The following is a 26,722-nucleotide window of genomic DNA, read 5'->3' as shown; positions in this document are numbered from 1 at the left end:
AACTCATAGAAAAAATCTATGCAGGATAAAGTATATTTTGATTTTTGGTAGGAGTAGAATCAAGTTAAATGAATACCTACATTGAAGAGCAGAGTGCCTGGACAAGAGGAATAATATTTGCTATTTATGTATATTAATTGCTAATTGGTATTTGCATGGATGTCTGCAAAGAGTCAATCGCAATTTTAAAATTAACATAGAATCTTTCACAGTAGCAGAGGGGATTGGATTGGTATGGTGGCTAGGGTATTGACTTCCCACCCTGTGGACTCAGGTTCAAATCCCAGCGGCAGCAGAAAATTGTCAGAGACTGCCCGATCCCTACTTGAATGTTGTGTGGAGAATATTTTAAGTGCAATACTACGTAAATCTGATGAGATCTTAAGCCGTGGTCCCCTTGGCACCTTTCGCTAAGAGCAGGCTAATGCCTATGCAGGTTTTCCCTCCACTCTTCCTTCATGATGCAAATGACCTCTAAAGTCAGATATCTTCTCCATATAACATATCATACCAAGGTAACAAATGACATGCTGATATTATGATTTGTCATTAAAATAATACAGATACAGAAAATAACTGCGCAAATCAACCCACTCCAAAACAATAATACAGATTACTCATTGATGGTAAAATTTTCACTTCAATAATTAGAGAAGATTTCAGCGTCAGATAAAAAAAATGCAGGTCTGATCAAAACATTAAGGAATTTTATTCACGAAGGCAAACAAAAATAATACAATTGGAAAGGTTGTTTAGTTGATGGTTATCGATAAATTAAAAGAAAGCATAAAAATATATCCATCAAAACAGTAAATCCAATAAATTACCAACATCATAAGTTAAATCAATTCAACAATTTTTAGATTTCTAATAAATAAACTGCCATATCTCAGAAAAAAACGGCCGTTAGTTAAAAGACGAATACTTTCACAGGTATACTGATGAGAGATTTCAAACGTACATCTTCATGGATGGATTGCCTGATATCTTTGAACCATACTTAAATAATTCCATAATACTCATTAGGGTTTAAATTTTTTGAATAAACACAGAAAACACTGTGCAAACACCAGTGCAGTGCACATGACAATGATTTGGTGCAAGATAACATTTGGCATAACAAAAATACTGGTTCAAACTACAACAGTTATGAGACTAGAAGTTGCAAATGTCATGGCATACATTCAAAACATGTCACAATAATACTCCTTAGCACAATTTTCAAATTTAAACAAAATCTTTACAAATGGCAGTGTACCAACTTAATGACTTCATGTAGGCTAACTCATTGCTTTTAAAGCTATATAAATCACTAGATGCCAGGTAAGCAAAGACAACCTTACTCAAAAAAGAAAAAAAAAATGTTTACCAAAGAGAGACACATGAAAAATTATGGATGGGTAAAAATTATCTTAAATGACAGCCATTAAACAAGTTGTAAAATCCACAACCTACACGATAACATTAAGCATTCACAAATAAGCTTGAAAGAATGCCTTTCCTAACAGAAATGGAAACATGACAGCAGTAATACGGTTCCACAAAGCAAGCAAGGCAAATAATGTTTCATAGTGAAACATCGTCTACTCTCTTGTAAACAAGTAATAACCTCTCCCTATCTCAAAAATATCTGTCCAGTAACCTCTGCATGTATTAGGAAAAATGTTTGAAAGATAATAGTCCTTGGAATTGAAAAAGATACTCTGATTCTTTACCCGTCATAGATTTGCACGATTGTCGCAGTGATAAGATCTATTTCAGTTGTGAGAAGATGGACATGAAGAGGGTATTAAATAATATCCGATAAAATAATGCGACAAAAATAATGACAAAAATTATGTGGCACAAATAAACTGGAAGAGATCGAAAGAACACAAAAATTGGATGCATTTAAGATGGGTATGCACAGAAATTTGTAGCTATCGAGTGACTTTCAACCAATTTTAGCTTTGAGATTATAGTAGCAGCTTAAAACTTCAGTTTAACTTGGACATCGTTCAAAGTTCCAGCTGACTTCTGCAACTGAGATGTTTCATCTGCAGTGAAATTCATATTCACAACATGTGAAACTCCATTGGATCCCAAAACACTTGGAACTGAGATGAAGATGTCATTTTCAATACCATTGTATCCCTGCAAGAAAATGACGTCATTAATATAATGCAGCCAAACAAAAATTTACAAATTATAATATTTATCAAAACCATGCATGCAATTACTGAATGCTGGATGCAAAAGATGAGTGAGTGAGGATCTTAGGTGAGAGTTCTGTCTTAAAAAAAATTAATTAGACCTGCAGGGGAGGGAAATGGGCACATTGTACAGTGGAGGCATTGTCCGATGACAGTTAGATGGATCTAGTTCGGAGTAGGGGGCCAGGTTGCCAGGTAAGAAAGGGAAACGCCCACGTCACAAGTAAACAAAAAGGTTCCTTGGAAAAATGAGCCAGAAGGGACAATGACCGTTAAGGACCCAAAAGAATAATTCTTCATTTTGTTGATTCAAAGAAAGAGCTTGTTTAGGTGGCTCAGTGGCTTGTTTCAGAGCTTCATACAGGGTTCCCACTCTAACTAAATTATAAAATTCACGGTTTTTTCCAGGTTTTCACGGCCTAAATGTCGTCAAATTCACGGTCAGTGGATAAGCCATTGTAGGCAGAAATATTGATGACGTAACAATCACCAGCCGCACGTTAACTAAAAATTTATCAAACGCAACGGATGCCGTGAATGCAAATGCAGCAATGAAAGTGCTATCTCTCATGACATCACCTATCGATATCAAAATTCAGGTCCGGCTAAAGCTAAAGGGAAAATGGAGGGAGCAGGGTGGAAGGGAAGTGATGAAGTATCTGATTTTTTGCCAGGGCTAATGAACAGTTTGTTTATTGGTCTTCCAATCACAGGCTCAAGATCAATGTGTCGTCATGGCACACGGACCAATAATTGCGCTTCCAATATACGTGTGGAGATAAATGCGTGGACAGTGTCTGCGCGTGACTGACCTTGAAACATTATCGACATATCGATTTTTCTTTTGATCTGTCAATCGTAGTTCTACAATATAGTTTGAGATATTTTTTTTAAGGTTTTATGACGAAATTCACGGCTATTTCCAGGTTTTTTCACGGTAGCGGAAATTCACGGCTTATTCACGGTTTTAAGGTTTTCACGGTTGAGTGGGAACACTGTTCATATGTATGTGACAACATTGTATAACTAGGCGAGGGCGTGAGGTGCATTTGGGGACAGCAATAATGCATTGTATGCACCAATAATAAGAAGAGCAATTTCCAAAGCCGGCAATAAACTTTTTGGAAATTGCTCTGAAAGAAAAGCAATTTCCAAAATGTTAGATCGAAGTTTCTATAATTACATCAGAAAGTAATTTGTGGATTGGGGAACCTTTTGACTAAGTTCTGAACCGTTTTAAAATTAATTACTCACAGTGTTCAATCTAAAGTTATAAGTTCTATTAAAAGATAAAGAGAATGAGTGATGCTAGGCGGCCTGACAATAAAATATCTCTTGGTGTGAAGTTAGAAGCCTTGTGATGTCTTTATGCAGGACAAGTTGACGGTGATGGTATATCATGGTTCATGCTTTTTTAAACATTGGTTAAAGGATTTTTTCCTTCGATACATTGGACTATGTTTTCTTTTTTAATTAAAAAGTTTTTTGGTATCATACAATTCAGGGCAAGTTAAATGCGTACATAATTACTATCAAGTTGTCTTTCATGCAAGTTTTGAATTGCATTTGCATCTGATAAAGCAGTAATTGGCTTACAGTTTTATCTGAGGCTTATGGTTTAATTTTATTTGTTTTACCATTTTAAAAGCATTAAGAAACACACTTGGATTGTTAGATAAATATTTCATATTTAATGCAATACAATCACTTGTGTAAAAATATATAAGGTGTCTCCACATACGACTTACAATGAAGCCTATACACCTCAAAAGCTGTTATTTTTTATTCATATCTACTGGCAGAACATAAAAAAAATTGAATAAATAATGTATAAATGACATTCATTTGTGAAGTAATTTAACAGCATCATATAATTTTCAATGTTTTATTAATAAAAATTTTCATGAGAAGCCTGTAAAGGTGGTGCATCAGGGAAAAATCAAGCTCCAAAACATTAGTCTTTTGGTCATTTGATGACTTGAATAGCACTGTTTCAATAGCAGTCGCCTTTCATGGTACAAATTATGAGCATCCATTGGGAACTGGGCATATTGTATTTTCAAGCTAAAATTATGCTTGGCATCATGTAGCCTTATTATTGGTATGACAGTGTGAAAGAATTACATACAAGTCTGACAATCACTTATGCTTGAATCATATTAAATGAATGAGAGGCATGATCCATGCAGGGTTTCTGAAGCCGTGAAGTTCACTTCCTCCCATGAAATTAACTTCCTATCATATAACCAGCATCCAGCTATTCATCTTGCTTTCAATAAACCTAAACTTTATTTCAACAAGCAAAATAAATGAACTTACCTTTACGTAAGTTGATACAGCAAAAACACCACTGCTGTTACGGAGAATGGCTTGCGCAAGAGTAGCCACACTCAATCCAATAGCCCAGGATGTGTATCCCTTCAGCTTAATTACTTCATATGCACTAAAATGAGAACAAGCCATGACTGAGCACGTAGAGGCAAATGCGGCACTCAAATGTTAACCTTTTTCCACATTGGACGTCAATCCAATACAAACACTTTTGAAAAGTGAAATTAAAACAAAATCAATACTTTCATCCCTAATTTAGCTGAAGATTTAAACTTATTTTACATTTTTATTACGTAAAGCAGTGAATACCCACAGCATCCTCTGGTTTTGATACAGTAACAAATTAGAAAGAGATATTATTCCATGATGGTAATATGAAAAACATTGATGGCAGTCTAATAAATAAATTTTATAATTGGGACAAGCACTGTATGTTTTAATTTCTCCATTTATGCTTCCAGTAATGTCAGCAAAAATCATCTTCATGAATTAAGCATCAAGTTTCGAGTTACCAGCAGTTGCTATGGTTAAAATATCAATGAAACATGGCAGCCATCAAGCAGAAAATATGAACACTAATTGTCACATTTTAAACTCAAAATTAAAGTCCATGGATGTCTTTTGAATTTACTTTGACGAGGTGGATACTGATGAATTAAATTACGAAAATACAAAAATCACATGCATTTGCAAAAAGGAAAACCATAATGAGACAATACAGTCAACTGTGATAAAAGGGTAAATGAACCATTACATGGGTATTTACAACAATGTTATATCGATAAGTCATTTAGAATTATACACACCAATGACTAGCTAATAGAGCAAAGAGAGATCACTTTCAGCAGAGAAGTTGAGATTTGAGAGGGGGCTGTGGCTCAAAAATACCTCTGCATGTTAAATTTCAAATTTTGGCACCAATCCTGAAATTACGCCAAAGGCATTATGCCCATATCCTCAACGCCACACCATTTCAATAAACAAAAAGACCCATAGCCAAATCAATGCATTAAAATAGAAAAATGAAACTAGAAATATATTGCAAACCACCACTGGAATAGAATAACTATAAAATGCAATCCATAGAATTATTTCTTCACAATACATATTTAGTCAATAGACTTCACTGGCCATTTGATACCCTGCTAGCCAAGGTGAGCCTGATGAACGACTGCTGAGGGCAATGGGCATAACATGATTCAAATGAGTCTTATCAGGACCTCTGACCTTTCTTTTTTCCATTTGTCAATATAATGGTGCCTTACATTAATTTCCAATTAATACCAAGGGCAGTCTCGCCAGGTTGGCGATCGCCAAGGGCCCCCCTTAATGCTCATGTCTAACGTGAAGCATTTATGAAAGGTGTCATAAAGAAAGGCTCAGATTACTTGAACCAAAGTTTTCTTGCAATTAGAAAATACCGTATTTGTCTGAATATAGTCCCCCCTTTTATTCCAAAAATGTCCAAGGTAAAAGTAAAGGGGGAACTATATTCAAACCTTTTTTTTAAATTTTTTCCTGAAACTCAAGCCTCAAAATTAGGGGGGGGGGGACTATATTTGAAGAAATACGGTAATACATTTTAATCAGTAGCTTTATTTAGCATATTAAGTGCAAAAGGATCATATGAAAAATAAATAGAGTTGTCAAAAGATAAAAGAGGACCTGAAGCTTTATTGAAAGGGTTATTTGAAAAGGTTATTTTAGAGGATTTTCGGATTTCAGAGCAGTTTCCAGGAACAAATTCACAAAATAGATAATAGAACCATAATCCATTAATTAACTATGCTAGCAGTGAAATTCTCACTTTTCATTGTATTTTTTCCTATAAAATTGCTACTTTTCTAATTTCATGTAGTTTTTAAGGACCAGAATAGCATCAAAATCCATTTCTGGGCAAGCAATTTCCTAAAATTTTCAGGGGGAGAGGGCCCACAAATCCCTCAGTAAGTAGGGCCCCATCATGAGGCCTCGTCGAGAGCCCTCTATCTCTACACTCCTGATTTTAACACTCAAAGAAGTTACTATCCATACCCCATACTCACTACACATATTTTGCTTGATAAAGCAAAAGCTGATGGCAAAACCACACAACTTCAAACAATTTCGGAAATTATTAAATAAATGAGTGAATTAAAGTGTTCCGCATTTAAAAAGATTTGTTGCTGCCATAAAAATTTGAACCACAGACACCAACTCTAGGACATGGCATGTTGATTATAGTTCTCCAAAACATTAACAAAATGGCATACTAAACAATGCTTAACGTGGAATTCAAGGGGAGAAAATAGATGAGATAAACAGAGCTTGGGATGTAGACGTACGACGGACTGAGTAGTACAGGGGGCTGAGAGTGTCGATTGAGGGAAGAATATTGGGTACAAAGGGTAGGAGAAATATGATCCGATACCTTCCATGCGTAGCTATGTGAATGACTGAGATTAAAGCTATTCAGGTTGCCCATCAGATAAAAAACTACACCATAGCTCATGCTGGAGTTTTTTACCAGGAAGGAGAACCTGAAAGATATTCCTACAGAGTAGGAAAAACAAAAGAACAGTTCTGTGGATATAAGAAGAAAGGCTTATTAATTAGGGAAGGTGGATGATAAAAAATACTGCTATCTCCATACATATAGGTATGCTGGTTTTCATGTGAACCTATCTTGAGCAATAAGTTATCACAACACAATAATAATATACAGGGTCCGTTCCATAAGTATCGGGAATGGTTCGCTGTAGCCTCAACAATGTGGTGGATGGGGGGTCCGACATTTCGGCTTAGTAGAGGGGTCCCTCACTACTCATGTGCACTTTAGTTCAGTCGCCTACGGGCATCTGCTGAGACAGGAAGTTGATTGTTGTGACGTGTGATTGTTTGTGGTGCCATCGTGCCAACCTGGAGAGCACTGTCGAGCAACACTACGCTGTGAAGTTAAGCATTTAACTTGGGAAATACGTATCTGAGATCCTTAAACTCATAAAACGGGCTTAAGGGGATGATGGCTTAAGCTGCACTAGAGTTTTTGAGTAACACAAAATGTTTAATGAATACCGGGAGCTCGTCGAAGACGAGCACCGCGTGGGATACCTGACGACCGCTCGGACTGATGCTCAGGTGGGCAAAGTAAAAAACGTTTTGGACTCTAATTTTAACCATCGCCCTCACGAGTGAGCAGACCGGCCTTTCGGTTGGAACCGTCCACACCATTGTAACAGAGGATCTTGCGATGAGGAAAGTGTGTGCAAGGCTGGTGTGACATCACATTATGCGTGTGCAAGCCATTGCCAAGAATTGGAAACTTCACCATGACAATGTGCCGTGCCACAGTGTGACTGTTGTGCGGCAGCTGCAAACAAAATTCAGCATGGTAATGTTGCCTCACCCCCCCTACAGACCCAACCTGGCTCAACCTGAATTTTTGTTGTTTCCACAAATAAAAAGGGAGCACAAAGGTTATCGGTTCGAATCCATCGAGACAGTTAAAAGTGGCGTCAACAAAGGCTCTGAACAGTATTCCAGAAACAGACTTCCAGCCGGCTTTAGATGAGTGGCAGACAAACCGAACTAAGTGCATCAATGCAGGAGGAATGCCTTTTGAAGATTATAAAGTAATTATTATAATTACTGCGATAAATTTTGTATTTTAGAACCAGTCCCGTTTAATGAACAGACCCTGTAGACTTGTCATGAAAAAATAAACAAGCATATACCTTTGAACAACTTGATGGTGAAGTTTCTTCCATTCCTCAGGATCATCTTCCTTGCCAGCCTTGGGGTTGACCTCCCTCAGACGAACGCCGGCTACATTCACTCCTGACCAGATGGGCACTGTCATAAAAAACAAAGAAATCATATTATATTTTCAACAAAAAGGTATATAGAAGAGAGAGTGATTACAGCAACAATTTTAAAGAAAATTGTATGACCAAAAGTAAAGTGTATAAGTTTTTGTTCAGTCCCATGAAAAAATAATAATAGTCTTAATGCATTAACGGTTGTTAAGGATTAAAATGAGGAGATAAAAAAACTGGCCAAAAACAATTTTACCCAGCAGAAAACCACTAACCACACTGCTCAAATCAGTAACTCCTTCCCAGGATATTCATTGTCTGAAACAACAAAACACCCTCAAGTTCCAAAAACCAATAATGAACTTTAGACGTTAACAAAATAATTCCAAGATGTTAGGATTGTTCATCACACAAAGCCAAAAATACCTCAAAACAATCCACAGTACTATGAATATTTTGACAGTAAACTCATTATTAAATAGAAATAAAATATGTGCAAGATCATTAAGAATTCCACTGGGTAAGTTTCTGACTCATTTATATAAAAAAAGATATTTATCACAGTAAGAGTTACATGACACTCCAATTTTTATCCATCCGAACTCAGAACCTAACAGAAAATATTGGATTGGACTGTTCACTCTTACGTAAAATATCTTTTGTAAAATCATAGAAAATTCACATAAGGAAAGAACATTTTTTTTACACAAATCGATGTCAATGTACAGCAATGCTCACAGAAAAAAACCAAAGACGATATGTATTTTTACTATTGAAGAAGAACTTTATTGGGAGGAAATGAAATACAGTAAAACTGCGTTAAGAATTTTGATAAGAACCTAAGAGTTGGATACTTCTTAATGCTCCAACAGCGGATTTTTCTCATTAATTCAACCAAATAAATGTAATACATTTGAGTGCCGTTTGCAATGGATAAGCATATAAACTTGTAATTGAAAAATGAATGAAGCTTCCAATATTTGTTGATTGGCACTCCTCTATGTGTCAATCATTAATAGGGTTATCTGTGAGCATAGCTTTGACTGCATAATTGAAAAACTATGTGTAATATGTATAATAAAATAAGTAATGTATGTATGCCTTAAACTGTGGGGCAGACATTTTTTTTACACAAATTTAAAATTATGTACCTATATAGGAATGTCAAATTCACTGTTTTTGTGTTTTTCTTAAATTTCTACAATAACTAGTCTATTAAAGAGAACACATGAATTTTTAAAGGGAAAATGGGCATTTATATTGATATGGGTAGATGTGTACCATGCACTCTTTTTTTAGGATTGTACTTTTGGAAAAAATTTCAATGAAAAAATCAAGTATAAACATTAGTGAGGACAGAAACAGTAGAGTCTGACTGGAATATTGGAGAGAGTTTTCAGTGATACACCAGTACACCAGTCTTAAAGAGAAAACATGTTGATATCAAAAGATAATGACTCTAAAGATATGTAAAATGAAAATTTAAAACTAAAGATTAACTCCCACAAAAAATATTTACGCATGACATAAATCCCATTTTTTATACTGTAAAACATGAGAAAAAGAGTGCAAGTACACAAGAAAATACAATAATAACGGAAACATAAGGATAATGACACAAGTCATAACATGTGTGTGACACTAATTCAAGGTTTATAAAATTCATCAGCATATTTAGAAATCTAAAGCCTATTAAAATATTTGTAATCAAACCAGAGTTCTCACCATAAGAATAAAAGAAGACATTTTAATCAATTCATAGGTGTGCAGTGCCTCAAGTTACTCATGTATACAGTGTTCTTAAATTGAATTACCACAAAAACGTAGCTTAACGACAAAAATGAGGCTTATCAGTATGTCTGATGCACGATTGGAGCCCCTTATTTTATGAGAAATTTCAATTTTCCAGCCTCAACACAAAAATAAAAAAATAAATTAAATAAAAAGGCGTTAACATATTCAAAAATATACAAACTAATAAAGAAGGATAAAAGCAACAGATGAGAGAAAAGTTATCCATAATAAATTGAGTATATTAGCAGGTGATTTCAATAGAATTATTTTAGTTAAGGTAGTATAAAAAAATAAAGCTAATTATTTATATAAAAAACAATTTCATTAATAAATAAATTTAAAATAACAATAAAGGCAAAAAAGTAGTGTAAGCCAAATATAACCACAATATTAAGGGACCCATAGGTATTTTTAAATTAGCTAAAGTCAATTTTTAAAACACACACTTCCAAAAGTATCAACACAAAAGGAAGGAAAAAGTAAAAGCAAGGCAAGAAAACATGAAAAGAATACCTATAAAGACAGGTTTTTTTGTTTTTACTGGTCCAAATTTGAGGGAATTGGGTCAGAGACAGGTGTTATATATTTATTTTATTGGCCACAAAATTTGAATACCACAGTCATTTAAGTCCGTAACTAGGAAGGGCAATTTAAGAATAAGGCTTCTCAATAAGAGGCCTCAATAAGAGGCCGCAATAAAGTAAGACCTCCTTGGCGTGAAATCACGCAACGCACACTTGCAAAATTTATAAAATTGAACCCTCTGCCACAATCGGTGTAAAAAAAGCCCTATCTTCAAAGCAGTTACTTTTCTCCTTGTGACACCTCTGCAAGGTAGATAAAATTATGTCACAGTATTTTCACCCGAAATAACTGGCGCCAGTAGGAACCAATATTACTGATTATGTTTAGGTAAAAAATGCACAGTTTTTTAACTACAGAAATTTTGTGACAAGCTCTCCAATAGGTGTTTTCCTATTTTTTTTTATTGCCCAAATCGAAAGATTAATACTCCTGGAGTACCCCATATCATGCTTTTAGATTTTCAAATGACAATATCTATTTTTCGCGATTAAATGAAAAGTGAAAATTTTCAAGCGTGCGAAAATCAGTTAAGTATGAATGCTAGGAAAACCCTGTGTGACATCTGGCTGCTGCTATATGAGGCCACCTGGGTGTGAGGCTTAACGCTACTTCGACGCAGGCTGCTTGCTGCCGAGCATGGTGGTAGCGTAGAATACCCTGCTAGCAGATAGCGCTTGGCTTAAATAAGGATTATTAATACCCTATCAAACAAAGGAAACTTTCCGACCGTAGGCAATTTTAATAGGAGATTATTAACAGATGTTTCCCTCAGCTCTGTGCCTCATGCATGCATTGGTAATCTCAGACATATCCTATCTACTCGTGTAGAATTTAGGTCCCTGTGACGTCACATGGAGTGGCATCGCATGGGCGGCAATCTGGCCTTTTTCAAATGAGGTTAAAATTGACCATTAACACTCGTCTAAACTGGGATTTCTAAAACCAAACATTGTTTATTATGAATACACTAATGGTGGGTAATGAATCGCAACCAATGCCATTCGTTTTCTTTGATGAAGGAAACTACCCTCTAAAAGGACCATAAGGCAATGAAAAATTGACACGGAATGAAAGAAACCAATACTTAAAGGAAACTAGCTGAAAAGAAATAAATCGAAAAGAAAACAGAAATATTTTCTATGTTTTAAATTAAAAAATCAAAATATAAATATTTACATAAAGAAGCCTAAAATAGCTGTGAAACCAATAACTACAATTCCTGTTCTCCTTTTCATATCTATGCAAAGTTTCAAATTGTGGTTGGGCAATGGTGAGACGAGATTGATGTATAATCTAACATTAATTAGATAGCTCTTGAAATGTGCATATTCATGATGTAAAGGTACTCTTGTTCCTTATGAAAGAGTTTGGGAATTAAATATGATGCTGAGATGAAACCTCAATAGAATGCAGAGATATATTAAAACAACAAGCACACGAAGAAAACACCAGAGTTCAATCAAACACTATTTCATATATAAGCCTACACTTAGTAATGCAAGAGTAACAGAATTACCCTAATTTGGATCCCATTATTTCCTAAAAATTTTGAATAATAACACATCAGCCATAAAAAAATTACCCTAAGATTTATCAGCGTCACACTCCTGTAAACATGACAGAAGAAATTTTGCCCACATAATCCAAAATTGAAAGCAAAGCAACAGGAATCATACATGGCAATGCGATCTCCAAAGGTGTCCTCTCCGTGTAGGTATTGAAACATACATCAAATTAATTATGTACAAGCATACCTTTCTAAGGTGTAATAAGTGGGTAATGGACATTGTGAATCTAGGGAAACTATTGGTGAGAACTATCAATTCATACATGATGGGTACCATCGAATGTTATCTATGCCTACAGCATTTCCTAAAAATACATGCTGCTCTGTGTAAAGACAACAAAATTTGCCATTCATGATTATGGCGATGTTGGGGAATGGGATTATTGCCTTACCAAGAGGTTCCCCACGCAGATCTTCCACCTTCACATCAGCCAAAACCTGGTTATCTGCGGGCACAAATGCAGCAAAGAACTTCTAACTCACACATGCACATTAACAACCATAAAGACAATTGCAGGGAAGGAAGCCAGAGGGTCATCCAAACAAAACTGAGGAGAATACAAAAAGCATATAAAAAGAGAAAACAACAGAAAGAAAATAAAACGAAGAGCCTCTGGATTAGAGTTGCCATATTCCTCATTGTGGAGTTAAGTTAGCGAGCTTATTAATCCAGGTTTTCAAACCATTGCCGTTTTAGTCAACACAACTGAAGACACGGAGAGAATCAATTGAATATGTATCATGAATTATGCTTGTGGCTAACTCAAAATGGACGGGAATGCAACTTGTCCAACGTAGTTACCATTAAAATTACTTTCAAAGCTACATTTAGATTCTGAATAAAATAATTACCGTAGAATAAAAATGCCTTTTATTTTAATAGGAGATATGAACTTTTCTACATCTCGAAAATTACAGTTTTCATAAAAATCACGAAAATTCTTCACAGTTCCAGAGATTGATTTGGAGTGAAGATAAAAAAGTATTCATTAATCTTCCAAACTGAATCCGTACAGTCTCTAGATGACATTTTACTATTGACAATACTTTTGGATGTTTTATACATGCCAATATAGCACTTCCAGCTAAAAAACACCTGACATATGACCATTGCTATATCCATAAATATACACTTGAGAATGAGTATTTTATTTATCATTAAATCTGACGATGTCCATTAATTTTACTCAACCCAATGACGGCCCTCTATGTAACCCAAATGCTGAAATGAGAATATATTTTCTGGTAGTTAGGTAATACATCTGTTCTTGCAACAAAAGTAACAAAGGTTTGGTGAAAAGTGATAAAGCAATTATTAGTACTAGTTGCTAAATGCAGTGCATGCCATCACCAAAAGAGGAAAGCTATTTTAGTGGGATAGAACGACTTTCATCTAAAGGCAAAATGCAAACCTTCTAATCCAAAGGTGAAATTAAACATGAAGCAGAAATAAGCAGATAAGCAGCAATCGCAAAATAAAATTCAATAAAAAAATAAGCTTAATAAATGCATCAAATCCATTAAACAGAAAAAAAATTGCAGCAATTCTTACCAAAGAATAATATTTACAAGCCTTGCAAAGAATTAGACCTTCACCATGAAAGAAATTAGGTATAGCAAGGATACCAAAATCTGTGCCTAAGTTGTGCAGAAACATTTTCAAAAAGAATTTTCTATTTTTTTATTGGATTAAAAGCATAAAACAGCTACATTAGCTACCGCAGACCTAGAATAATTTCTATAACCACTTCACAGCACCCCTGTAAAAGGGGCTGTCTACTTATGTACACACAATGTAACACACAATGACGTAATGTCACACATTAGACAGGATTCCAACACCTCCAATCCAACTAAACCATACCATTTCTTAGCATTGGAATCTAATAAGTTGAAATATAAATGAAGCACTACTGAAGGCCAGCTTTACCAATAGAAAAAATATTATAGGTACACACACCATGATTAAAACAACCTTAGCTACCTTGATGTGCAATACTAGTGACGATTTGTACGCTTTCTTTGGGTTATACTCAGGCAAGCACCGAGAGTTGTGTTCATAGGGTCATCATCACCCATGCTGCCGGCAAGCTAGGGCAAAGGTGACCTTTATTGCTCAACTCTAGGATCAGGCCTGAACCCTAACAATACAACTGTAAACCGCCTTTACACATATGTAAACAGCCCCTTGCCTGAGGTGGCAATGAAAAAAGTCATTCAAATTCTTATAATATTCACTATGTTCAGGTCTCATCCTTTGCAAACATCTGGAAACCAATTGCAAATTAGATTCACCACATATTTAAAATATGTGGTGAAATAATAATACTATCAAATATAAATAATACTGTTAAATATAAATACTATCAAAAACACAAAAGCACATACTTAAGATTGATTACACTAAAATATAAAATATTTAAATCAATACATTAAGCTTAAACTCAAGTGAAGTGAGTACAAATGGTATTTTTTAAATTATATCAGGTCATGAATAAAATAAGACACTCAATAACACAAATAGAAAAGGCATTATCATTGAACAATACATTAAATTAATATTTCAATATAAACGGTGATTCAATGGCCCTTTGCCAAATACGTAGAAAGTGTGATGAAGCAGAACAATGAGGAAAGTAAGGATGAATTCAGAAAATTTCCAAGGGTAAAGGGGCATCCATTAATTGTGCGAGGTGATTTTGACAATTTTTGGACCCCTCATTCCCCCTTAGAGAGATATATGTACTGAGATTCGGCTTGACCTACTCCCTCCAATTTCACAAGAGATTGTTCGAAATGTGAATTTTCAGATTATATGGGGGATTTTACTACAACGATTCAAAGAAAAATTAAATTATTCACCAACGGAAAAATGCCACGGTGAGGATTAAAAAAAGTTAAGAATTTTTTTAAGACTCAGCCCTAGCTAATCAAACTGAGGAGCAATACTTTAAGTACACGGCTATGATTGAATATCACCCCCATTATTTAGTGACAGAAGAGTTTACAGCTGATGTAACACATCTGTAAGCCATTATGCTTGTTAATTCTGAATTAGAATTATTCTTAAGCCAAATAATAACAGCACATGATAGTAGTCACTTCACTTGCCATCCCTGAAAATTAAGCCCTATTACAACACTGAGGAAATAATCACTATTAGAATTACATTAAATATTATTCAAATTGTGACACTAGCAGGTACCAGGCCATTACAACCCTGCAAATAAAAAATAGCTAGAACCAAAGATCATTTTTGGAGGAGAGGAGTAAGCTATTCTTTATTTCCCACCCAATTAGGGTAGAGAAAATTAGCATTATCATCCGAGGAGACAACTGTAAATTTATAAAAAATGAGAAGAATATAGGAAGTTGGAAGCAAATCAAAATAATGTTTCCTGATGATTTCGAATGCCAAACCATGTTAAAATTTTCAAAGATATCTTACAGGGTCATAAAGGCTAAGCACCAGAAAAATTAACCAATGCAGTGAACAGATTCAGCCAAAAAGCCAGGCTGACAACTATGGCGAGACGATTCAGGGAAAACAGTTTATTCCAGGTAATCATTCGCATGAATCTTAATCAGTTTCCAAACAAATCATCACATTAAACTAACTGCAAGGAAATATTTTCAGGTAGGCCATCTTTAGCAAATTATTACTAAGAGATTGTAAAAGGCTTCAGATAAATAAATGATGATATTAAAATTGTTTATCATAAAAGACGATGCTGATGGTTATAATTTGCAAAACAGACATAGGAAGCTGACAATTATGTTACCCTTATTTTCATTATTTTAAATAACTACCATATATGTCTGAATATAGTCTCCCCCTTTTTTCCAAAAATGCCTGTAGTAAAAGTAAAGGGGGACTATATTCAAATGCATTTTTTTAACTTTTCCCGAAACTGAAGCCTCAAAATTAGGGGGGGGGACTATATTCGGAGAAATACGGTATTTATTTAATTTCTTGAATTATGGTAGAGAAATCACTGCATTGATCAATAATCCAGATTCCTCATCACCTCACAAGGACTTTCGATAAACAAAGACGGGGTCCGCATGAAAAAGCAACCATGGCCTTGAGGGAACAACACATGGGTGCACCAATATGACTGTGGGCCAAAGGTAGTACTCAGTATGCTGCCTATAAGAGATTAACAGTTTATGACAGTAAAAAGGCATAAAAAAGAAAAAACAAAAATTTGGGGACCTATGCTGAAAGTGATGCTCGGCAGAACATAGTCCTTGATATGAGACTGGCAAAATGCTTCCACTGTATTTCAGCTGAATAGGTGGTTGGGGGAAAGTCACCCTACCCCTAATTTCTATAAAACTGAAAAATATGGTAATCTTTTAGGAGAAGGTTTTTCTTTCACCAGCTTAGCAAGCAATGATTTACAAATTACTGATAAAAATCAAAAAGCCACTGGTCTACGCATATCAGGGCTCAGATGTATCATTGCTAAGAGATGGGGCTTACCAAGGTGACACAGAAATAAATGAAATACACCCCCAAAAACAAAAAATCTTAATCCTCCCCTGGATTTAAGCCATCAAATGCCAACAAAATTTTTAAGATACTTTGATAGCACGTGTTCAACAGCTCATAACAAAGAAAAATTATCCGCCCGAATATCACTTCCCACGTCACTGGAAAAATAAATAATCAAATGGGCTAAGTGATGTACAGATGATTATGTCAAGGTACACTGCAAGAAAGTTAGCACCTGATACATCCATTATTCAAGTCTAATAATTTTTAAGAACTACAAGGTTAAATATAAATTTAGACAGGAAAGAAATACCACCCACTAAACACCAACTGAACAAGATCAAAGATACAGATTAGAGAATCAACCAACTGTAACTTCCAAAGTTGAAAATCACTGCTGACTTTCTTACTGCAAGGGTTCCTTCTCTGTGCAACACATTCACCCAGATAAAGATAAAATTTAGCATAAATTTTAATAAAATATTTCTAACATAAAGGACACAGTGAGTTTCATAGTGACTCACCACTGGTATCTCCATGCTCTCCAATGATCCAGCCATGGCAACTGGATGGGGCAACACCGAAACGCTCTGACAGCAGAAAACGGAATCGAGATGAGTCCAAATTTGTACCAGACCCAATGACCCTATTGTGAGGGAGGCCACTCAGCTTCCAGGCCACATACGTCAACACATCCACTGAAAATAAAAATTAGAGATTCGTGCACTTGTCTAACGGTAAGCAGCAGTAATTACGACTGACAGCTGACTAGGTATGTAGACTTAAGGGCTAATACACTTTCTCTGCCATGGAAAAAGTTTTCTAACATAATTTATAGACATTAATTCCAGATGGATTCCAGAAAAATTAAGACATGAGTAAGATGATGCAGCTTAATGCCAGCTAAATTTCTTCAATGACAAAAAATAAATAAGAATAACATTTAAAGTCATTTTATCAAATGCAATTTTTAATAAAAATGTGGTAGTGATATAGCCCCTTAACTTCTCGTCAAACCACCCCGGTGCCAACTTTATAGTTGTAATTTATTTATCATGTAAAAAACAGTACATTGGAGCTAATGGAGACCTTGGCAGTTCATTTTTCCCTTACCTGGGTTACTCACGATAAGAAGAATGGTATCTGGACTGTGCTTCACGAGATTGGGGATTATTCCCTTGAAGATATCAGTGTTCCTTTGAACCAAGTTAAGTCGAGACTCCCCTTCCTTCTGGCGAGCACCTGCTGTCACGATGCATAACCTTGATCCAGCTGACACACTGTAGTCTGACAAGAGAAAAAGACAATCAGGAGTCAACTCTCAAATCCAATTGGAAAAAGGAGGGAAATTCGTGCACAAAATCCCTCTAGATCTATTAAGCTGCATGAATTTCATTTTAGGCTGCCAAACCAAAAATTTCCTGAGATTTTTTCGTACATTTAATTCAAAAACTACGTTAGGAATTTTCGAAAATAAACGACACGTAAAATCAAAACGCCGTAGCCATAGTCAAGTAATAATTTTGCTAAGTAAAGTCCGATGGAACACGTAATGACAACCTCATTTAAGGCTCCGGTAAAAATGATGAAAATCGACTAGAGCGAAGGGTCTCCGACAGAAAATGCATTCAAGCACCAACGAAGCGGGGATTTCCACCGCAAACAATAGTTTCCGAACCCAATGCTCCACCCACTGGAATTCACAGCGGGCGCTCAGCGGGATCGATAAGCAGTAGGTACCCGCGGAAAATAAAGAACTTCAGGGGTGCGTTTCCTACGAGCACCCCCAGCCAAAATGGGATGACACGCAAATAGGCATGTAAAATCAAACGAAAGTAATTCTAATACCAAAATCTGCAACTTACAAAAGTGATTTATATAATGCTCATAGTATAATTCCGGCGATTCGCGAAGACTGAATGATGACGGGTCGAAAGCGTGCCATCGCATTGAGTTAAAATGGATCAACAGGGACGTGGCATACGTAAATCTAGAATATGAATACGTGACTCACGTCATGAACAAGACATAACCAGCTCCGTAACTGCAGGTATGCGTGTTAAAACCGCGTCTTCGAGACAATTCAACGTAATTGACGCGAAAATTTCCCAAAAAAATTACACACAAAACGTAAGGTCACGTAATAATACGACGAAGAGAGTGAGCAAATACACAACTTTTACACTTTGGACGTATCGAATGCGTTAGCAGACACTAAAAAAAAGTAAAAACACAGCAAAATGAGAATGACGTCCTGAGACAACACAATACCACCAAACATATGCTTCGACTGACTACAGAGCGGCAACGTCGCATCGTCAAGAAGTAAACAGCGCGGCTTTTAAAAAGGAGTTTAAAGGGCCAACACAGAAAAAAACAGTCTATGATAACACAAACATGAGCTTTGGTAAAATAAAAGCTGATTCGCCTTAATGAACGATTGCCCTACTTTTTTAATGCCGATAAAAAGAAAACGCCCTAAAATAAAACAAGAATGGAATTATCATTTTTATCACTTTGAGTAATGGTTAAGAATAGCATGTTTTCGCGTTCTCAATAAGGCAGGAATAGAAATGCGAAATTAATATCAGAAGAAGGAATCTAACGCTAGGAGGACAAATAAAAATTCTGATTGATTTTAATAGCTGATTTAACGAATAAGAATTCAGAAATTGATGTGACCTTCTGAAGTCCTTGATATAAAAACAATAAATGAACGCAAGATTTACGATACCACGAAAAGATTGCGAAGTAAAAAAACTACCACAATCTAAATATACAAATACATAGTAACTGACCTGTTCCAGCTGTGACCTTGATGTTCTTCAAGAAGGTCAGACCATGCTGAAGATCCATCATTTCACCTTTAAGTTTGTCTGCCATCACATCCACCAGTGCAATTTCACTGGCAATATTCTAGGGGAATGAAATGGATAAATATTTATTGACTATAAAAAATACAGCCTCATAATTTGAGCACAGAACAGCAAAATACCACTTCAAACAAAATCTGCAGCATAATGGAAATTTAATTCTCCTTCTAGAGTCAAAACAAGAATTTCACGTCTGATATACATCTATACCAACCTGAGTTAGGATGCTGAAGGCACATGCCATTCCAACTTGTCCAACACCCACAATGGTGACTTTGCTTCCAGCCTGAGGTGCAGGCTCTGCTACCTTCTTCAGTAATTTTTCTTCTGACGTCATGATGCTGCTTAGGAATCTGCAAAAAAAAGAGGACACAAGTTAAAAGAGAAGCAACTGATTGAACCTTTCACAGACCAATGATTACAAATGGACTTCTTTTATGGGTAAATTTCGTACATTTTTATCACTTTATCTAGAGGGGAGACATTACTAAAAGTGATAAAAATACTCAAAATTTATCTTAAAAAGAAGCTTATATGTTTAACACAACTGAAATATGCAACAACTGCTAGAATAATTTCAGAGCAGAGAGTGATGAAATTTTCCTCCATCAAAATAAGACGTTGAAAACTGGAATCAAAAGGTCTAATTCACAATCTCACATAATGCAGGTGGAACAGTAACATCCCTATCGGTGTGTTTCAAGGCATGATACAATCCACCATCCATAAATGATTCCCAACTCTTGACTATTTGACTATGGAAAGTATATAGCTATTTGGAAAGCTATACTAAGAGGAAAGATGATTATTTTTTTTATTAGGGGTACGTTTAAATTTTTTCAACATATGCTACCCAGAGCATGGTTTAGGAGGTTTAAACTAGATAGGTTAACTAAACTAGATCGATTCCATGTATCTGTTAATGGGTTAGCCTCAGATTAGAAACTTGCCGAAAAAAAAACAGACCAACATATGCAGTGCTTACACAGTACAGGAATCAGAAAAAAGTGGACAAATAACCTAAACCATACTATAATCTAAGGATTACCTAACACTGTACATAGTCAAGAGAATATGTAAACCTGTCTTTTAGAACCTTATTAACATTGTGGATGAAAGATAATTTCAAAGTTTTTAACTGTGGAGCTACAGGACAGATGACTTAACACCGCAATCAACAAAAACAAGGTGAATTTTCATTTAAAAAAACAGAGACTGACTTGCATCCTAGCACGAGATTATAAACTGTCATATTTTGAAAACTCCGAGACATAAAGCTTAAACCTTTAAAAAGTGAATTCCATAGGCTAACTTTCTAAGTATCATCACGTTGGGTCATCAGAAATAGCATCGTCGAGGTTCAGTGAACTGGTAACCTTATTCTTTCACAAGGTCACTTGAAGGACACTCAATATACTCCACCTCAACTCAGCCTTCTTTTTTAGGGTCAGTCCATTGAATACCATCCAATAATTTCTAATAATAATCTGGATCCACATTTCCATAAGGATATAATGCTATGATATATGTGCATGCCTCCTAAAATAATTTGATCTGGAATCATTTTCTGCTATATACTTGAAGACAGACCTATTTGAAGGCCATGAATGAAGAAATTACATTAATTCGATCCTGAAAAAATATTTATGAGCAATGAAACATGAATTAAAAAAATGATTTGAACAAACTAGAATTCAGAGGTAAGAAGGATAGACTTTGAGGGATATCTATGAAGATTGAGAAGATAAAGCTGGAAAGCAGCTAACGGTACTGAAGTGTCATGAATACTGCAGAAATTAAAGAGTAAGACAATTATGTATTGATTTCTTGTTAGGTTGACAGAGGTTAAGCCTCAGTGGCATAGGCTTGGGCAATGGAAATCCTAACGGGGACCACATTGTATCATAGGTAAGGAGAGGATGTAGTACATCTAAAAGCAGAATTAAGTATAATCTGAAAGATAAATAATGGTACTGGGCGAACAGAACAATTTCAAATTGACATTAGCCTGTCAAAACCTAATTACCTCTGACAATATCTCAAAACATCCCCCCAGCAAAAATTCACCCATAAAATAACAGATAATTAAAATAAGCTAAATCAGACTATACCATGAAGATCCATGATAATGATTACTAGGAGTTAAATTTAACCAGGCACTTGTAAGTTCTTAGAATTTGCTTACATCAAAGGTATAAGGAAACTGGTCACAAAATCACAATGTTATGGATATAAAATTAGACCACTCACATGAGAACAATTAATATAATATGGCATAATGTTGAATGACCTTATCGACAAAAAATCAAAATCAACTTGTAGGTCTAAAACTAACACTATGAACATAAGGTTAAGATGAAAAGCCACGAATTAAAGCAAAACAAATAATATTTTGTCAAAATCTGAATAAAATACAAGAATACCAAATATAATGCCAATGGAAGAGAGGAAAAGCTATATGCAAACATAGCCTCTGCTTTTTTATGCATTATGCTTGAAACACTCCGAATATATCCAACAGTACATACAAATTCCTCCAGAATTTCAAGTCAAAAATATTAAAAGTGACAGGAAAAACAACACCAAGAGCTCATACGTCAGCTCATTTCAACCGGAACAATGAATGAAAATATGGTTAATTGAGTAAGAAGCTAACTTTAACACACCTATAACCACAAAACGCACGTTTAAAAACTTATATAAGGTATACTAGTAAGCTGTAAGGAATATATACTCAATAAACGTACAAACTCGAAAGACAGTATATCCGTTTCTCTACAAACAACCTTGACATGACCCTGGAATGTAATACGCTAAAAATCTAAGTAGAAGAACTTCCGAGCATAGTTTAGAGATTCGACAAGTCATTTGATAACATCAAAAATATAAAATTGCAATTTTTCAACCATTCGAGTAGGACAAAATGTTATACGTTGAGGTTTTTGGTTCCTTAACGCCCAGAAAAATCATTACGTGTAAATAAAATACCCCAGGTCATTAGAGACCAACAGGGAATCAAACAACATTAAAAAATTGCATACACAGCAGCTTTAGAAAGACAGTATTCAAATTAAGATACATACTTGACGTACACACTTCGACGATTTAACCTGACACAAGCAGCAACGAGTACCTATTTTGTTATCGGTGCGGATTGATCACATTTTACGAAAGTATACGTGGTATACGTCAATAATTCTGCACAGTGAACGCATCGTAGTAATTATTCATCTCATAGCACAATACTATATCACGTAAACCGTGACTCAATTCACCGGCAATAGTTGAAGTTTATTTGAAGGTCAATGACATTGTCAAGAAATAGTGGCGGTAGATACAACGTTGGAAACGAAACTATCACAGAGAGTAAAGCCTTACTAATCGCAGAAAGAGATCTAATTTCCGACTTATGTGACAATAAACGTTAAGTAAGGGTTCTGAGAAAAGGTCTGCGATAAAGCATACGGACCAAGACGAATAAAATCAACAATATTCCAATTATGAGAAAAATCGCATACATCACCGATGGAGATGGTATACTCGTTCGAAATGATCGTAAATGTAACCTGTTAAACTAATAATAATTTTACTAACCTTAGAGGACCTTAAACCAGGACAAAAATAAGAACAACACACGACTGCACAGAACTACTCCCCAAGAGCGACTGCAATTTGAAAGCGGCTCTGCCCTGCTGATATAGTTAAAGGTGACCTTCACCAGGCGGCACTACTCTCGAGTCAATTGAGGAAATTTGAAAGTTACGATTTTCTAAAATGAGCACACATCACATTATTTGCAATTTAGGAGGGAAGGATACGATTCAAGAATATTATTTGATGCATTCAATTATTTTAGTACAAGTCTTTAATAAATTGGGAAAACTTGAAGAAATTATTACCGAGATTACATCAACTTACAAGATCGATAAAATACACCTGAAAGGAGTAGGCATCATTGTTTTAGGTTAACATCAAATGGGAGTGACAGCAAGTTCTTAAATACTGAAAGAGCATTAGGAATATAAATTTATGAAATCATAAATTCACAAATTGAAAACCGAAAGCGTCCTTTCTCCTGGAGTACGTGCGTACAGCACGTTCCAGTCCCCTTTCCGGGAAATTGATCAGGGCTCCAGGGTGCGTCATCACGCGCTTCAAACGAAAAGAAGCTGCAAGGAAACGCAACACATTTCCTCGATTACTAAGATAGAACTAGAATCGAAAATTCTGTTCCAAATTGCAAAAGCCGGTATCATTATAAATTGCAACTCTTAAGTAGTAGGTACGCTGGATTTCCATCTGCAAAAAATTATTTTTTCACAAATTTTACTCCAAGCGTTAGACCGAGTTCAAACAGATGATGAAAAATATTTCGTGTTTTTCATGAGGGTTAATTTTCTTTTGGAAATTTATGAGACCTCCTGAAAAATAAGTATCAGTCGTTCACTTCTAAAAAAATAAAAAAGAAATGAAAAATGCCTTAACACCAGCAGAAAGGTTTAAAAATAGCAAAAAATATTTAGAAGTCACCCCTTTTGTTAGAAACAATAGGATTTTAAAAAAGGTTGCATCAGAGCCACAAGGTTTGAAATTATGATCAGCACTGGGAAGAGCCGAAAGAATATTTTAACAATCGTTAATATAAAATTGTACTATCTAAACTCTTTCAGCTATTCAAGCGAAGTTTTTTCCACAAAAATGGCGGAGGAAAAAATATATAGCTACACCAATAACTTAAAGTTTTCCTCGGGATTTTATTAATATGTTTAAAAATATAATAAAATCTGATGTTTTCCCGGCGTATGATGTTGTTGAAACTGGGAAACCCGAAATAACTTCAACAACATATAATAAAATCGCTAATGTGTCGACACATCTGATCTGCTGCTGTATGCTTTTATTTCACGCACTGAATTTAATATTTAAGAATTTTATCAACTGCTATTAATTTTTTGCCGCATCTTCTTCAATTGTACTCGTTAATGGATGGTAATTGGCATTAAATGAAACAATAGCGCTTGTTTCTTCGGAATTGATTGGGTCATTATATGCGCTTAATATACTGTAGGACATAATCTTATTAGAAGGAAATAACCCGTAAGGCAGTAGGGGTAATGTGGGTAGCCAGGAATTTCATTCGTGGGGTCCAAGCCCTGGGGCGAAACTTGTTTAAAAAACAGTGTACTAAGTTGATGGTTTTAAACTAATTTTAACACTTTCCATTATCGAAAAAACTACATTTTTCCAAGAAATCTTTTGTAAATTCATGATTTTTCAATACTTTTTCTTTCAGGAAGCAAAGTAATTGTGTTATAATATTTCGGGTGTGGCCTGGACCCCCGGACCTCCCTCCTCGCTGCTCAACTGGTTGAGGTGGAAGCAGAGCCAGCTCACATATCTGTTTATGTGATTTGCCACTTTCTTGAATATTACAGAGAAAATTAACCCGGGTTTCTTCCAATCTCTACTAGATAAAATAATATTTCACATTTTCTTTCCGAACTTGACTTCTACGTGTTCTAACAGAGAGAGAGAGAGAGCGACTGACTTCCAGGAAATGGACGAAGGGGGAAAATACCGCGGAAATATTTGCCTGTGAGAGGAGGTATACACCGGCTCTGTCACGCACTGGAAAAACGACGAATGGAGAAGAGACAATCCACTTCGAAAGCGAATCTCTCCGCTTCCAACCAAAACCAAACTCGTTCTATAAAATGCAAAAATCAAACCCATTCTCTCCTATATTCCGGGAAACGAATCTCAAAAAGATGCAAAACCTTGCAATGTTTTCAAACTGAATCAATTTTCATAAAAATTTGGGATTCGTCTAATCTAACTCTCTGCTTCAATATCTATATTAAGCTGATGGGTTTTCATTAATTTTTTTAGGGGTGAAAACTACCCCTAACTGCCAAAATTTATAAGTCTACATTTTAAAGCTAAATATGGTTAAAATTTAGTTTGTTTCAGTTGAATAATGATTTTATTTATGCTGTAGAACATAATTTCAGAGTATTTCAACCCTTAAAAAATCAACCCTTATTAGGGATTATTAAAAAAATCATTTGCCCTCAAATAAATCATTTATCACAGAGTTTAACTTTGATAATTTTGTCACTTGAAACATGTACTAATATCATTTTGCAACTTTTCAACCCTTAAAAACACCCCATATGACTTTGCAATGTTATTAACTTCTAAATAGGATATATGAACGAAAAAAGTAAAATTAAATACAAACGTTTATCTACACAAATATATTTTGCATATTGACGTACGATAATAAAATTAAAACATACAAATACAACAAAAATAAATTCTTTAATCAGCTTCATTTATGTAATCATCGTCATCTAATGGTTCACGTGGCGTTCAAAAACGCTCAGAGTGTATCTTCCTTTATACTCTACCTGTTGTAATATTGACAGCGAAAGTACTACACATGTACTACGCATCTCCTACCTGGCTACGCGCTGCTCCGTCTCACCTAAAGAAGATACAAACTTTCAAGAACAAAAGCACCCGGCGAATCATCGAAGCACCGTGGCACAGACCTACTCTGTGACCGTGGTTCGTTAGCCATGGAAACATCAGGAAGGCCCCAAAAATCACACCACTTCCTAAATTCTCAAAATCCTTTGCTGCCACTAACACTCCATGTCTAGGTCACCTTTGGGACTAAAAACCTCCACTAAAACCCAGACAAAAATACCCTAAATGCGCCCTAAACCCTACCTACATCCCAATCTCTAATTAATTCCATGTGCCATGACTTTAATAGCTCTTAATAACTGTGATTTTTAATTGTTTGTGACACTTGTATTGAGAGAAATGACCTGTGGCCCGAGTCTTGAAATTTTCGTTACTCACCGAGCACAAATCGACGTTTTCGTTATCTTCAATAACTTCGTTAGCCTCATTGGGAATTTCGGCATCAACGAATCGCGGAGCAAGTCCTTAATTCTTTCGTCAACATATAATCTTTGTTTCGTTATTCCCGCTAGTGCTACAGTGTTAAATATTGTATCTAAGAGATCTAATCTGTTTATTAGTTACTAGGCTAGTTGAAGTAAAATAATATTGTCCTG

The 26,722-nt window shown here is 35.4% G+C and overlaps 1 protein-coding gene across 4 annotated transcripts; it reads right to left on the bottom strand.

The window, feature by feature from the left end:
• Positions 1-687: 687 nt before the first annotated feature.
• On the bottom strand, positions 688-26,605 carry LOC124159244 (L-lactate dehydrogenase). Of its 4 annotated transcripts, none has more exons than XM_046534919.1 (9): positions 26,505-26,605; positions 19,849-19,987; positions 19,560-19,677; positions 17,875-18,048; positions 17,286-17,459; positions 12,656-12,709; positions 8,237-8,354; positions 4,512-4,635; positions 688-2,133 (listed from the first exon to the last, which is right to left on the bottom strand). In XM_046534919.1, exons 1-9 carry the CDS (start codon positions 26,567-26,569, stop codon positions 1,969-1,971), a joined length of 1,131 nt encoding a protein of 376 aa, XP_046390875.1. In that variant the 5' UTR covers positions 26,570-26,605; the 3' UTR covers positions 688-1,968. The 4 variants fall into 4 exon arrangements, with proteins under 4 accessions (XP_046390875.1, XP_046390877.1, XP_046390878.1 ...); XM_046534921.1 differs by lacking the exon at positions 26,505-26,605 and adding an exon at positions 23,229-23,336; XM_046534922.1 differs by lacking the exon at positions 26,505-26,605 and adding an exon at positions 22,718-22,817.
• Between the last annotated feature and the right edge of the window lie 117 nt (positions 26,606-26,722).

The sequence above is a fragment of the Ischnura elegans genome, chromosome 5, assembly GCF_921293095.1.
Source record: "Ischnura elegans chromosome 5, ioIscEleg1.1, whole genome shotgun sequence".
In the NCBI taxonomy this organism is placed as follows: Eukaryota; Metazoa; Arthropoda; class Insecta; order Odonata; family Coenagrionidae; genus Ischnura; species Ischnura elegans.
Note: the sequence above shows the minus strand (reverse complement) of the source record. Positions and strands in the feature narration are given on the sequence as shown.